Genomic DNA, 17,173 nt, shown 5'->3' with positions numbered 1-17,173 from the left:
TGATATAATACTACTATATAATACTATTGTGTTCGCCTTCAAGCCTTTACTCGCTTGTTAAGCACGCGAAGCTAAATGTGTATTTAACTGTATGCCCCCTTAAGCTCAAAACCTTCCTCATCGTCAATTTTATTACATTTTTTACCTTAAGCCACAAGTTTCAATACATTATTGATCCTGTTATTACTAAATTATAAGTTTACTTTGAAAATACGGCGAGCTGATTATACAGTTCCGCAATACCTCGGGGCATAGCACCTGTCAGGTGAGTAGGCTTTCAATTTTGGACAATCTCTTTAAACATTTAACTAACCAATCGCATAAATGATTATATTTTAACAAACGAAAATTCAAATATTGCGCATAATGTACATTAAGCAACCTACATTAAAAATTTACCATTACTATCAGAGCACATTTAGGTATTTGATCTAGAGTTAATTGATAATATCAAAAATCCAAACAAATCGGATTAAACGTGAACGGTTCATAAGTGTAAATTGAGCCTGGTTCCAACATTTAGAACGCATTTATGTTTTAATGTGGAACCGCAGATCTATTCGATAAAAGCCGACGCTGGTACTTTGTACTGTTTTAAAGCGGATTACATTTTTCAATTAAAACAAAAAGGGAAATATTTGGAATCTAAGTCCAAGGGACCCGAATAGCACAAATTGGCCCAACATCCTATATTGATTAGTTTTTCAAGTTTAGAAAATTTCATCCACCCTGAAAATTAAATGTTAACTGCTTATCAACTTGATTTTTACGCGCAATTGAATTTTATACATAAGACCTTTGCGATACCAAATGGGGGAGTATAAAGTCTGGTAAAAAGGATGGAGTAAAAAAGAATGTGAAAAAGAGTAAAAAATGATATAGATAAAGAGCGAGCGAACGAGAGAGAGAGTGAAAGAGCGAGACAAAGAGAAAGAGAGTGTGAGTCTATTGTTTGTTTATATGTTGCTGAACATAAGGATGAAAAGAGAGATAGCAGAAGCGAGACAGACAGACAGACAGAATTGAAAGAAGATGGTTGAAAAAAGAAGAGAAAGTTGGAAAGGAGATACTTGGAGAGAGAGAAAGAGAGTTGGAAAGAACGAGAGAGAGAGAGAGAGAGAGATTTGGAAAGAGATAGAGGAGGGAGGATATATGGAGAGAGAGGTAGGGCGGGATGAAGAAAGAGGGTTGGAGAGAGGGAGAGTTGAAAAGAGAGAGAGCGAGAAAGAGAGAGAGAAGAAAGAAAAAGAAAATATGATAGGTGTACTGTAATTGTTAAACAGGTAAACTACCTGATCGTGATAAACTTTCTAAATCTAATTTTCATTTCGTTTTAGCAAAAGTCAATTTAATAGTAATAAATTATTAATAAAATTTGTCACAATTAATTACATAGCGATAGTTGATTTAAATAAAGCCAATAAGTTCTACTCTGATAGTATAAAAAGGAGGCCGTCGGTTTTGTTCGGATATAAGTTACCACTCTTGTCAGTCTTCCCCCCCCCCGGGAGATTGATTACATCCAATGTCTTCCTCCTTCCCCGATTTCATTAGTTTGGAGGGAGAGGCGATTAATTTTAAATTTGACAATTAGAAGAGGACGGGGGTGGGACCATTGTGACAATCTCAAACAGTTCCGCTTTAATTTATTTTCTACACCGTTTGAACTTGTTTGTCCAATCCCGTTTGTCCACCCTTTCCTTACGCAATAACACTTGACATGTCCTTTACTATTTAGTTAATTTGAATTATGTTAACAATAAAGTTAACAAAGCCGACGGCCTCCTTTTTATACTATCAGAATAGAACTTATTGGCTTTATTTAAATCAACTATCGCTATGTAATTAATTGTGACAAATTTTATTAATAATTTATTACTATTAAATTAAGTTAATTATGTTTTCTTTTCAGACTAACTTCACAAGTTCGCTCCAAACAGAATCGCCTCCGCTGACGGATGTTTAAATTGACAGCCCTTCATTAATGTTTGGAATAAAATTAATGCTCATGTTTTTCTTTAGACCAAGTACAAGGATACCAAGTCAACTGCGTTACCCAGATTGGGTTGCATAGTTGATCTTTGAAGATAATCCTGGATCAAGACGTTTATGATCTCTTTATATTTTATTCTTTGAGCGCAGAGATACTACTAAAACTCAGAGTCTTCCACACTTGTCATTGGCATTTGTGGTGCAGTGGAATAGTTCCTGAAATTTCCAAGAATTATCATTTCTGCTAAAAAGATATTCCCTTCGAAAGTGGTTAAGTCGAGGCGTCGCAATTTTTGATAAAATCGAAGCAGATGGGGCTGATGTACAAACATCAGGAAACGTGCAGATGCATTAATCAATAACTAAATTTATTTCAACAAGTACTTCATGTGTTTCAAACAGTTTTCTTATGATGCAATTGCTTCCGAAATAATTTCCTTAAAAACTCTTCGTCCGTAGGTCCTGAAGCCACAACAGAAATACTTTATAAAAACTTTCACCGCTTTTAGTTCCTCTTTCTACATTTAATCAATCACTGTCTACTGGTCAGTTGCAAAACTTATGGAAACGTGGTAGTATAGACGTGAAAAATTATCGCCCTGTTAGTATTCTTTCTATCAATTATCTACATCATTACACTGTTTTATAATTCCCGAACGATGTAACTCAATGCCTGGTTTATGCCTAAACCCTCAAGTGCCACTTACTTTGCAATACTTATATGCATTTCCATCAAAACATCAACTTGATGTCATTTATCTTGATGTCTAAAGAGCTTTTAATTCTGTAAACATTGATCTTTTTTTATATGTTTTTACTTAATATCCACCAGGATATCTGGTGTTCTTGCATGGTTTCGAAATTATCTTGAAGCTAGTTTTTCAAATTGTTAAAATTCGTTCTTCCCATTCTTTTGGATTTTATGCTTGTGTTTTGGCGTGTCACAGGGTTCTCATTTAGGACCACTATTGTTTATTTTATGTGCTAATGATATTGATTCTTCCATTTCTTCTGGCCTCGCGATGTCCTCCCTAGCTGCTTATAGCACTCTAGTTCTGTTGTAAGAAAAAATATTTTGTCTTTGTGTGGTGATTATTATCTATGATTGCAAAAAAACCCAAGCAAAATCCTACAGCACTCGCTACCCACCATTTTGAACACAAACACAATTTCGACTTCAACAATCCAAAAATATTACACACAGAACAAAACAAACATAAACGTAACTTTTTAGAAATATACATCAACAGAGATAAACACAGCATCAATTACAGAACAGACACATGTAAACTCAATCGCAGCTACGCCAATATCATTAATCAAATTTAATATAGATAACTTACATATATCATCAACACATTACAAAAACCATATAATATAACATTTAAAACAATCATCACATTCCACACATCAAACATTTTTACATAGTATAATTTTTGAACAATTTAGCTTCCTTTCCTATTTATACCCGTCTATATAATGCTGAAAGGATAATCTGGCCGAACCATTACCAACGTTTTTTCCCATCATCGGCTCTTTTTACCTCAAAGAAGCCGACTCCTTATACAAAAATGTCCTTCTATACCGACTTCCTTCCCCACTTCTTCTAAATCCAACATATATAAATATAAAACAGCAATACCTCACTTGCACTCTCAACACGACACGCAAGAATGGTACAATTACGCAGAAAACAAACACTTTGAGTGAGTAGAAATACTTTGATTAAATATATAAAAAACAATATTTATTTGCATTGTATAAATTCACTTTTTTCACATCCTACACGTTATTGTTAAATTTAAACAATGTAAATCCCAGGCCCTGAAGATGATCTCAATAAAGATCGAAACGTTGGCACGATAAAGCAAATATTTTTCTGAAACCTACATCTCACCAGACCGCATCTCACGATTTCTGAATATTTTGTCTGTGTTGTACTGTTTTACCTCCATGTCAGTTATTTTAGTGATGCAGTTTGTTTCCGTACAGATGGTTTTAAGGTCTTGGCCGCGCTTCTTCGGTTTGGTACTTATTCCTGTCTTTAACTAGGCTTTGCAAGGTCAATCAATGAAGGGTGAAGAATAAGATAGTGTTTCGATGGAATCTCGTATCTTACTAGATTGAATCAGTCGATTTTGTTCCAGGACAAGTATATTTTCAATTGTCGGAAGTATTGTTATTTTAAGTATTAAATCAATACACGCTAACTTTAACTTTATTAAAAAAATGATTTTCTCCCTAATTCATAAAAAAAACAAAGGGACGAGGGAGCATTACTCTTATTCAAGCGTTCTTAAGAGGGTTTTTAAGCGATGAAATGAGGGCGGGCAAGTGAAAAAATCTTCTTTCCAATGCTAATTCGGAGACATCAACAGCTCATGAATCTTTAGGGTCTAAAGAGATTGAAGCCACATTTTTTCTTCAAGGCCTGCCATACAGCTCGTGGGGGAGGAGAGAGAGAAAAACAAGCGTCGCGCATATTTGGGCCCAAAATAAATTTTGATTCAGATACGAAAGGGTATTACAAAGATTTACTTGTGAACCTGACCTCGGCAAGATTTCCCAGAGGGCAAATAGATTGAGCTATTTGTCTATTCTCTCCACATTTGAACCTCCGTCTCCCTAAGGAGGTCGCCCAATATAAGCCCCAAGGGAAAATTGACTCGGAGGGAAGGCTTTTCAATAGGGTCCAGGTTCGCCGTGATCTATGATTTTAAACCGTTTTTCAAATGTGGCCACACACGTAAATTAAAACAAAAATTATTCTACATAAAAAAAGGTGTTGGCATAAAAGCAACTAATTCAATTTAATCCATGGGCAATGCAGAAACTGAGGGATTAACTAATTGAATTCCAATGACAATCCGAGCAGCAAAAAAGTTTCTGATTTAAAAATAAACAGACAAGGTTTTTTGCAATAACAATATATTATTTTTAACCACACACATACTAACATAAAGAAAACTGCACAATGATTATTTTTGTTATTTATTGACCGCTTGTTTTAACGTGTAAAGTCTCAACCTTACTTCGCAACGAATTATCTTGGACTCAACAGTCTTTTTTGCCATCTTAAAAGTTTTTTAAAATTAAATTTAGCAACAAAATAATCTTTAATCTAATTTGCTCAGAGATGACGTTTCAACTACGTCTTGCTGACAGATAAAATCGGCCGGTGCGACCTAATTAATTTTAAACCTACTGTACAAATCCCTCGCTAGTTTATAATGGTATCTTAACGGCCATTATGTAACCTAATTCACTAATTTTTCATCCCGGAATTTATCGTTTTCCCTTGGGGATTGCAGTATTTTCGTTTTGCGAAAAATTATTGGACTAGGTTGGATTGTCTTTGTTTTTCTCGAGTTTTAACCCTCCATAAAATAAAATCCAATTTTTGACCATCATTGGGCAATACGTTGTTTTCTATGTTGTTTTTATTTCGATCCTTTTTTAAGTGAAATGTAGACAAAAAAGACAAATGTAGCTAAAAGAGATTTTTAATCGTTAACATCATAGAATTTAATAGAATATCTTAAACTGGATAATGAACGGACTTTTAAAAATATTAATTAATCCGCTTTCCCAAACAAATTAATTTCTTTTTATCTAATCGTTCCTTATAATAATTCAATAAGCTGAAGATTAAAGGGGTAAAGTTAAGGCCTTAACTTCTTAGCCAGCAATGTGAGCACGGGTCAATTATTTTGTAACTAATCCTTTTCCTTCCCTCTCCTCCACTAATAAATAATGTAATTTCGCAATGTTTCTAATTAAAAAATGAGCTTTTCAGCTATGAGTTATGAAACGCCTCAAAGTGAATGAAAAGCTTTTCTGAACTTCACCCTCTTACTTATTCATCCCGAGCCGGGGTGATATACGCTGCGCCAACGGCCCTAAATTGAAAGCGAACGGGGATCAAATTGATGTTCAGATATAAATTGAAGATTTTACAGGTTCGGGCACGGTTCAAATAACAATTTCTCCTATTAATCGCCTTGATTTTCTGTGCGTATCGTTCCGTACATCTGTCCTTTACTGATGGTTAAGGAGTGAAGAAAAATGTACCAGTGTCAAAAGAAAAACAGCTAAGTCTTTTTTTATTCCGGACGAGCAACAATCTGCGGGAAGCAACAATCTATAAATTACATAGTTAAATATTGATAATACGAAAAGAGAAAACACGAAAAAAATTAGCATCCTTATCACTTAATCAATCGCACTTTTTGAGAGCTGGTCACGAAGCCACTGTCTTTTTAGAGTTGGTCTAAGTGGAGATTGTAGGTTAGTATGGAATTTTTTCTGGACTTTGCAATTTCTTTTATTAAGGGAACATTTAAATCGTTATGGATGGTCGGAAAAATAGACAGGCTTGTTGACGATGGATCTAACGATTCGTGATTGTAGAGTCTGGATTTTGCGAAGATTTTAAGGTTTGGTTGATTCCCATTGGTCTATGCCGTATGACCATATCGGTTTCAGTATTGAGTTATATGAGAGTATTTTGATATCAAGGGAAAGTTTAGATCTATTGTCTTAGTAGACTTTTAAGTTATTAAGGATTTAAGTCGTGTATGGGTATTCCAGGTTAGTCCTTTTTCCAGTGCAATCCAAGGTAGCAGTTGATGTTTTCTTTCGGTTGGAAGGAGGATTAGGTGAATGATCGAAGGTAGAGTGACGCGACACAGGTGAATGACATGTTTTGGGGCTTTGTAGTATTTAGTCTGATTTTTCACTTTTCAATTGAATAGGTATGACAGGGTAGGGAGTTGTAGGATAAAATTGAACGTTAGTATCGTGCTGTCGAAGCAGTATATACTGAGGACAGTAGAGTGCCGAAAACGCCACCCTGAGGGAGTCCCGCGTCCACACTGTACAAAGAAGAGTGAGTTACCCTTCTGTTAATAGAGTTTATGGATAGGAAGTGTGTAGTGGGTAGGATGCCCTGGAGTTTCCAGAGCAAACCCAGATGCCAGACTCAAACGAAAAGCTGTTCGACGACGAGCATTCTTGTTTCTCAAGATGAAGACTTTTAGGACCGAAATCTGCTTTGACCGTCACAACTCAACTAACTCTATACAAGATACTTTTGATATACAGAATGGAACGGTGATGTTCCGCCAAGCAATCCAATATCCAGGATATCGAATCATCAATCAAAAGTCTTCAGATAAATTTTCAAAGCTCCTTACTGCGTATTTGGTGTTTAGTGACCGTTACTTGATGAATATTCGGAGGTCGTGAGATGCGGTCTGGTGTGAGTGGGCACTCTCAACACGACAGACAAGAATGACACATCTGCACGGAAAACAAACACTTTGAGCCCTGAAGATGATCTCAATAAAGATCGTAACGTTAGCACGATAAAGAAAATGTTTTTCTAAAACCTACGTCACACCAGACCGCATCTCACGACCTCCAAATAATCAGCTCCTTACTAAATCACTGCCCTCACTATTCTCAACGAATTGATCTAATCCTCACCAAGCTCTCCCATCCTGAGAACATACCACGTCGCCTTATATGTGTTTTATGCCTTATATATACGACAATACTTCAAGATGTCAAATTGGACTAAAAATTATAAAAAAAGTAAAGTCCGATTCTCAATAGTAGAATATTCGAGAATATCATATCATATCGTAAAGTCCAACATATTTCATAAAATTTTAATCTTACTGTAAATTATTACGCTAATAAAAGGAGCATTAAAAACACTATGAAATTCATTTGTATTTAAAATTAATTAAATTAAAACAAAATCAGTTACAACGTAAACTTTTACGATTTTCCAAATTTTTAATCTAGTGTTTAAGTAAGATTTTCTTGGCTCTGAGAAATCTGCAAGATATGGCGCTTAACGATTATTGCCTTTACTTAAGTACATGCACTTTATGACTCAAAGGTCAGTTAGCCATTAATTTTAATAACTTTTTTCAACTGTTTGTAATTTTTAAAAAAATCAATTAAATGTTATTTTTCCATTACTGATAACTTACCTTCGAAAAATTAAGTACATGTATGTACTTAATTAGTAAGGACAACTTTTCTTCAAGTGCCATATCGTTCAGTATTCAGAAGCCAAGAAAATCGTACTTAAACTTAGGTAAGAACTTACAACTACGTTAAGAAACTCGTAAAAGTTTATTTTCTAAGTGATTTTGTATTTTGTCTATTTAAGATTACAATTTAAAGAAAAATGAATATCGTTGAGTATGGTATCGGCCTTCAATGATTAATAATAAGGCTAGGAGATCAGGAAAAGTTTTTTTTTACCTTCCAAGCTTCATCCCTGACCTCCTAGCTTTATTAGAAAAAATATATCTTATAGGGCTTAGGATTTACATTTTATGAGATACGGGGAACTTTATATACAATTGAGAATCAGACTTGGGATAACGAAGACTTTTTAGCCAATTTGACAAGTAGAATAATCTGCTGTGTACATGTCCTTCTGGTGTCAGTGTTTTGACCGGGAGGAAAAATAAACATGCTTATATTCGTAATATGTCCTATTATTTACAGTCTACTGATAATTTATTATGTATTTATAAAACATCGTGAACTGAATTTTTTAAATAACCCCAAAAAAACTATTCCAGTAGGTTTAACTAGTATAAACCAAATTGAAAAGTTAAAGCCCTCAAACTTCGACTTTTTATACTTGCTTATTATACCTTTCCAAATTTCTTTAAGACTTTCACAAGTTTAAACAAATTTCTCTACTTGTAAGCCATAAATTAATTTATTTTATCATACCGCTAAGATTTTATGAATAGAACAGAACGGGTTAAAACTAAAATTCCGTTAATTGGACACTCGCCAATGGTGCGGCCGTCATCTCTGCCATTGTCCGAGTGGTAAACCGTGGATTATTTGAGAACAAACCTTCAAATTAATCTAAGCGCTTTATTTTGAATAAAAAAATTTAAGCCAATTGTGTCACGTCCGTGTCGTACAGAATTGTCTTAAAAAAACGGATCTAAATCCATAAAATCTAATATATTTTAGCTGTACCAAAATCATGCTACGCCTTTCAGGAGGGAGAATTCGTACTTCGGTATAAGAAGTCAGAAAATCTAGTAGACCGATGTCTTTCTTAAAACCTTAATGGTACAATATTCGAAATTTTATTTAGGTTACCGCGTGATAAATGCCAATGGTAAAATTGTACCAATTGACAATATTAAAATGAAAAAAACTAAGAAATGAGAATTTTATTCTCGTGTTACAAGTGTTACAAACTTTGCCCTTAGATTCGATATTCAAAATGCTGCCCAAATTAAAAAAAGGTTGCTTAATAAATTCTTTCAAAATGTTCTGCTTTTTTTAAATTTTCCACCTTAACAATCTTCAACCACGGTTTTTTCTTTTCCTTCATCAATTACTTTATCTTTAAAACAAAGTGATTAAAATAGCAATTGCACCACTAAAAAGCATATTAAATTGAGTACGTTTTCTGAAATTTGCTGATCTCTAGGTTTGAAAATAGTAGTTTAAAATCACCACACCAAGTTTTTCAACTTTGAAAAAAAAAAAATTCTCGCTACTAAAACGCTTATTTCACAAAGATTTACAAGTTTAGTATTGATCACATCTTATTGGACATTTAACGTAGTTTTCAATGGTATTAACGGATTTGGACAAAACCTTTTAGTTTTAGGGTTAACATTGTTTATTTGAAGCAACGCCGTGAAATCTTAAAAAATCAGAAAAAGTGAAATAACTCCGAAACTATTGAGATTCGGTCCATAGTTAATTAGGTCTTTTTGGGTCCTTTTTGAATGTAAAATCTACTGGCAGAGTTTGTAACACCAGTAGCCAAACACCCTGTAAATATATTTTGTAAGTACATCGGGTTGAAATGCAGGGCCGCTGGATTCGATCCCGGGACCTTTACCTTACTGCCACCGACGCAGACTTCGTATTCTTTAATGAAAATTATTGGGCTTCAGTGGTCAGTTTCACTAAACGTCATTTGATGGACGAACTTCTGCATAAATAAACAAGGAAGCATTGTTTAAATAACGATTTCTCGACGATTCAAGTCTTGGAGAAGTAAGTTTACGGAACACAAAGCTCACGACGAAATTGCCAGTTTTAAAGCAATTGTAACTGACGCCTTCTGCCCTTAATAATTCAGCTCTCGTTATTTGAGTTGCGTCTGCTGGTTATTCCGGATGACGCGAGAGAAGTGAGTCGACTGTAAACAAATAGTTTACCACATTCTAGTCTACAGCAGTTTGTTGACTCGGAGGAAACGGCCTACAGTGCTCAACTCAAAACGACCCTTAACTGCTCAACTAAGAAGACATAACGTAAACTTCTATAAGTATTGTATAAAACTGAAATTTCGTAATGAAAAACTTCCGTCAACAGGGGTTATATACCGTCAGAGATGTCTACTGCTCTTATAAGCTCATTTATTGCGTTCACAATAAAATATAATTTTCCACATACTTATGTAAATTTTTTCACATATACCTGCACTTCAGTTGACCCAGCAATACTTGAAGTCTTGAAAATCAAAAGTAAGCTGGGAGCAAGAATGGTTTTCCACTTCTTTTCTATTACGTAAACGTCGATTTGTTTTACAATATGCCTATAATTCCCACCAAAATCGCCTTGTATTCTAATCTTATTGTTTCTTTTGGTAGCGAACTTTTTACATTAACTTCATCCCGTAAGACTCTGATGATTCAAAAGTGATGCTACTGCGTCTTCTAGGATTAATTCCATCGTTTTGCGCCTTCTAATTAATAATACTCCTGAGGATTATTCTAAATATTCTGCAACTTTTCTTGAAATGGACGAGAAACAACGGCATAGCAGCTCCCATAGCATCAATAAGCTGGATTCCACCAGTCCACGTTTGAGACATTACGCAGTAAGAGTTGAATAAACTTCAAAAATCCTCAAACTAGTAAACCTATTTAGAGGGTTTTCGCAAAGGAGTGAGTTGACTTACATTTCAAGTTGAAAAGGCATTTCTACTATCTTTTCATGGTGGCCAGTACCTGTCTAACAAAGCTAAGTGGAATTCTAAAGATACCGTCTGACAATCATGTCCCAACGTAAAGTACATGACTTTTCTCGCGTTGGCGTAAGATGAGCTGGTCGGCCAGTTATAACCCGTTGTTGCAAGTGTTAAGGTTTTTGAAATATATTCAAATTGCACTTCAATTCCAATTTGTGTGTTTTTTCTTAATAGTTTTCACTCACGTTTGCTGAGATGATGATTCGTAAAAAATGCTACTGCAGCGCATATTGTTTATTGTACCGCCTCACTTAAGGTTGAACGAGTATCAACAGTCAGAGCTGCTTTCAAAGCAAAGTAACAATATGCATGGATGTACCATGATTAACGTAGTTAGAGTTGTTGAAGTAGATTATTTTTTATAGTAAACGCCAGTTCAAAGGAACTGCTCCAGTAATAAAACATATTTTTACACGCTTTTGGGAATTATTAGTTAGAGATATTTTTGCAGATCTTAGACTACCGTAGTATCCATTCCTGCGTCTCCACATTCACGTACCAGTTTTCATTAATGCAAAGATTGTACAATCAATCTTCATATTTACTAGTCAAAGGGTCTGCAGCAGTCATCAAGAGACGTCTGATATAACATAACATTTAAATCTCACAATTCAAAAATTGTTTACTAAACATGTTTCGAATTACGTTGAGCTATTTATAACCCATTTTCAGGTTTCCTACTTGTACTAGGGGTGCACCCTGCATCACACTTCAGCTCTCTGACCCAACAGTACTTACAAAGATCAAGATTACTTCTTTAAGATAAGATAACTTTATCATCAGATATTTGGAAGTTATGCAAGTTCAACATCAAAGCTTGAAGGGACGATAGTTTTCAAATGTTCTTCTTCAGCTTTTAGAAATTACTACAGTGTCAGTTTACAGTGTAGGAAACTTGTGTGAAGATCAGCAGCTACTGCAGCACTCAGGTTCAGCCCTTTCCGGGTGTCTGCAGGGACAATAATTTTTGGAAGTTACTTCTGCACCTTTCTGCAGCACTCATCCTCTAACCTCTTGATATAATTTTACGTGAAAGGCTCGTGAAATCAAACCTGATTTGAACAACGCAGTTGACTGGCAACTACGATCTTCTACTTCGCCTATGAAATATCAGTTGATTTAAAACTTTAATAAATAGACTTTACTTCCTTAAATTGCAAAAATTTGATTAAAGGAGAGCATTGGCAAAAAGTAGTTAATAATTTTATGTCAAGCATTAAAAGGAGTTAATGTTACACGTTTAAGGACCGACTGGAACAATAAAACACTAAGACCAAAGATTACTCAGACACACCCTCATCACTTCATAACATAAGTTTGATTTCACAAAAATCACCCAGATTCCACAAACGGTTCAGGCAATACGTCCGAAGGGCGAGGTCGAATCAAATATGTTTTCGAAAAGAAACCCAATGGTGACTGTATGTGGATAAACATAGTCGCTAATGGTAAATATGTGTCGCCACTACTTCATCTATAATTGTTTCCCTTCCATGCCACACCGCTGTAAATAAGCAGGGATCAACCTGCTTAAAGCAGATTTATCAACGAGACCTCACCACTCACTAATGGAGTAAGCCGCAGGCACTACTTACGGTAGCTACCGGGGTACTACAAACTAGGCTGAATGTTGTAAGAGGGCCAGAAGACATCTTCACCAAGAATTGCATATGACACGACCTACGAACTTGAAAACGTAAAGATCTTTTCCGGACGCCTGCAAAAATAGAAACTATTGCAATGCATCTTAAGTATCGGAACTTTTCTCTCAGTATTAGCCACAAATGTAAAGATGTCATAATAGAATGTCTCGTGGAATTAATTGTTCAAACCCGATCCTTCTACTTTGCCTATGAAGCATCTGAGGCTCCAAATAATGGACTTTTGCTTCTTTAATATGTCAAATTTTTAAGACAATACATTGTCGTTAGCTTTCTTTTCTTGGAAATTTTAGAATTATAAATTGTCTAAACCAAATTGGGCTTGATGTCTTTTTTTACAAGGACATCACTATGTGACCTGTCTTGTATCACAAATTTATTTTCGGCCACTTTTTGGTTTGTTTGAGATTTTTAAGTTATCTTGACTTATTTACCATATTTGATTTACCGTATTGTAACATTCAGTAACCATAAATCACATACTTTGACCAGAATCGAAATTATTTTATTAACTACTTTAGCCAGTTACAAGCAATGTGGCAATTTTAGAGGCGGATTGTTGACGCTGGATCTCTGTTCCTTAAAGATAAGTAATCGGTTTATTTTAATTCGTTGTAATCTCTGAACGCGATGCGGTCATACAAAAAGGCGAGAGTGCAAGAACAATCTCGAGGCTTAAACGGCATCCTATTATGGCAGCTATCGTACTTACGCCGTGGGGTGTGCAGTTTTCCATAATTAAGCCTGGAGAAACGCACTAGTTCGATGGTGTTTTTCGGTCGTTTGTCCTCTAGAGAAACTTTTTAAAAAAATCCGGGCCATCTCTAATGACATCTGACTTCATAATAAAATTCGCAGGCTGTCATTTATCTTTCAGAGATGATTTAGATGTCGCCGGCGGGAGTGTTTTTCGAAAAACAGCGTAAAGCGAAAACACTTCCATGATTTAGTCGATTTTTCTTACATCTTCCGATTCCAATGGCGTCTACTTCGTTCCGGTTTTTGTTTCGATTTTTCAATCGTCCGGACCTTTTCAACGTTTTCCAAGAAAAATGATAATTTGAGGGGCCATTCGGATTTCGCCAAGTTTAAACGGGTTTCTACCTAAGCGGTGTATCGCTGCGTTTAAAATTGTACCAAGCCCTGTCCAATCGAACTCAATCAACTAGGTGTGAAAATGACTTAAAACTCCATTTCTATTTAGAAATTAAAAACTTGGAATGTTACAGCAATCTCTGTTCAGACAAGTTTTTTACGCCTCAGAGCGCTGTAATAACAAAAATAATAAAATGAACATTGCCACTGTATCCATACACTATACACTAATACACTACAATGCCAGTAAATTTGTTCTAAACATTTTTTCTTCTAATTAAAAACAATTCTATTTATTTAATAAAAACACAGGAATCTTTTAGAATATAAACCGTCATTTTCCATAGTCATAAAGAGCAATTAACCCTAACTTCAAAGGAGTTTAAACAATATACAATAACAAACTGTACAAATAGAAAAATAAAAAAATTCTCATCTCTAACAAACATGATCGCATAATCTCCCAAACAATAGTGATTATAACATGTTTTCTGGGAGTCTTCTTACACGAGGGTTCGATAATGGAATACAAAAAGAAAAGACAATAAATAATAAAGATAACTTGGGGCCTGGATTGGCCGTGGCCCACGATCCCGGGATTATTTCAACTATCTCAACGTGAATAGTGGGAGCTTTAGGAAAATTAATTTTCTTGTCTGCGTTACCTTGTTTAAATTTTTTTCTTACAGTTGGTCTAAAGGGAAAATATGATCATCCTTAATTGCTTTATATATTCATTGAAAACAAAAATTTACAGCATTTATATTTAGTTTTCATAAATTTGTGTTTATATTTATTAGGTATGGTATATTTATGAAAAGTTAACGGATGTTAGACAGAGGCTAATGATTTGCTCTTAAGAAAATGTCGTCTAGTTTACCAAGAAACAAATCCCAACTTAATCCCCCAACCAACACTTCTTTACAATCCACGAACTTTCTTCTTTTTTTTAAACGATTTGCAACATGTTTTTTATTAGTTTGACACGTTTTTATGACAGACAGGCATAAGGTCGGTGTAATATATGTCCAATATCCAACATAGAACGTAGACAAGAAGATATATTGTAATTGATATTTGAACTTTAACGGTCAAAACTTACTAGACTAAGTTAAAAATGCTTAGTTATTAAAGCCAGACGAGGGTGCCTAAAAATATTTTCAAATTTAAACAGAAACGGGCGCCGTTTGACTGACCTTTTGATCATTGCGTTATAATTTAATTTATCCGAAAAAAATGTTAATAGCCCCCTGTTTGTCGTTTTTGTGTTAAAATGAGAAAATTTGTTTGTCTTTTTTTAATTTGTATAAACTTAAGAAAAATACCAATAAACTTACGACTGCGAATTTCAACATGTCCATAGCCCTAGTTGTCTTGAAACTGGACTGTTTTTCTCTCTTTTCTCTTTCTTGCGTTCACGAATGAACGAAGTGTTAATTGGTTTGCCTTTTCGCGATGTGTCGTCGTACCGTTCCGCTCGGCGACTGATAGAAGACTGACGGACGACGCCGGCTGGAATCAGAAGAGCGGCGGTACCACCCCCCACGGACCCGCCACCCCCCATGTTCACCCTTCCAGTTCGCACCGAAGACTTGAAAAGATAAAAATTGTCATTGTCGATGCAATCAAAGAAAGGAAATGTCTCTGGTGAAAAATATTTCGGCAAAATTGAACTCAAGTTACGACGGCCAAACGGGAATTTTTGGGCAAACGACACATACTCGTTTGCTAATTGACAAAATCGTACTTTTAAGATTTATTTTCTACAAATACAATATAATTATGAATAGATTCAATCAAAGTTTTAATATTAATATTCCATATTTATTAATTTCAATAACTTCAACATCAAGATGTATACTTTCCGATCGTTTTGGTCTGCCTATCCTCACTACTTTATCTTCCCGCCATCTTCAGAGTGTGTCAGTGTGATTTCCGTTTAGTCAATTCCTTTTTATTAAGCTTAGAAAAACTGTAGGGATAGGGATAGAGATAAAAGAGGCGGCCACAAGGCCTTCTGCACCTCGACCTGAGTGGATTTATTGTGCTCCCTTGTTTTTTATAACTCACTGGCCCGATTCAGTTTGTTAACCAACCTTTATAGCTTTGCCAGCGGCTCCTTAGTGTAGGATCTTACTTTTGTTTTTTCCTACTCTAATTGCAAGAACCTATACCTACACAGACCTTCACAGAAACATAAAATGCGTTCTTCGGTCTGTACTGTGGCAATGTCCTGTCAGGAGTCCATCCAGAATCCTGGTCCGGTTGCGGGTGCCTTCCAGTAATTAATTCCTTTGTAAGTTTTGCGGATGGCCCTTCTATGAATCTCTTCGCGTTCCTCATGCCTGTGGTATTGTTCCACTAGGTTTTGGACTCATTAAGGATTCATTTTGAGAAGTCATGTCCTTTGTGGCAGGATGCTAAGCCACAGTAGGGTTCAGGACCTAGAGAGTCCATGTTGGCCCCCTATTTGGTCAACATGTCAATCTTTTCGTTACCTCTATGCCCCGAGTAGCCCAGTGATAGAAAAACTGTAACATCAGAAAATAAAGCAATGTTAGATCTTATTTTTAGATTACAACTATCGCTTAAGAAAATACTAAAGAGGGTAGGTCGTAGGACAGGACCTTGAAAACACCAGCACTCATTTTTTTCTAGAATTTAATGGAATAGTACGAACGTAAACGTTTGTTATCTGGCCTATCAGAGCGTATAGCCTTCTCGCCACCTTCAGAGAACTGATGTTGAACCGGTGTGAAATTTATCCAAACCAAAACTAATAAATTAATAAATCAAGCTGTTTCGTTGTATAATTGTGTCCATTTTTATTTTATTTTTTTTTTTTTTTCATCTAGGGAGAATACAAGAGATCGAGGCTGGGCAAGATAATCAACTGTTACGAAATTTTTCTCTTTATTATCTTAATTTATCATCCTGTCGAACGAAGTATTGGGCGTCCTTATCTGTTTTGTTTTATTAGGGCGATTTCTTGAGAGTAAAATTGCCACCGTTGTTTTCTTTGGTAGGGGTCAACAATGTAGATGTAAAGTACGGAAATGGATTTTGTCGCCGGCCTGTCAGAGATGACAAAGGACAGCTTGTATGCCATGATTGAGAAGCATTTATACGCAGTATTGACTCTACGACGGCGATTTCATTGGCGAGTGGTGTTTCAATTTCGTTCAGAATTGCATAATCAATCCGTATGAATACGTTGAATGGCTCGGAAATAATGAGAGGAACAGAGGGATAAATTTTACAAAATAGAAAAGAAAAGGGTTCGGGTCGTCAGAGCGGAAAATAAAACTGTCAAACTTAGATTTATCTTCTACAAGAAACAATGTGAAACAACAACAAAAAATCTGAAACGTTTGGCTGATATAAA

General features: G+C 35.4%; 1 protein-coding gene across 1 annotated transcript in view; it reads right to left on the bottom strand.

Annotated features, from left to right (window-relative positions):
- The window catches only part of LOC106666207 (spondin-1), a 96,152-nt gene extending 80,866 nt beyond the window's left edge, over positions 1-15,286 (bottom strand). The window contains exon 1 of the mRNA XM_014393232.2: positions 15,126-15,286. Within this exon, the coding sequence (XP_014248718.1) occupies positions 15,126-15,149 (24 nt within the window). The 5' untranslated portion in view covers positions 15,150-15,286. The remainder of the gene's footprint in view (positions 1-15,125) is intronic.
- Between the last annotated feature and the right edge of the window lie 1,887 nt (positions 15,287-17,173).

The sequence above is a fragment of the Cimex lectularius genome, unplaced genomic scaffold (assembly GCF_000648675.2).
Source record: "Cimex lectularius strain Harlan isolate CLEC.00 unplaced genomic scaffold, Clec_2.1 scaffold165, whole genome shotgun sequence".
NCBI lineage: Eukaryota > Metazoa > Arthropoda > Insecta > Hemiptera > Cimicidae > Cimex > Cimex lectularius.
Note: the sequence above shows the minus strand (reverse complement) of the source record. Positions and strands in the feature narration are given on the sequence as shown.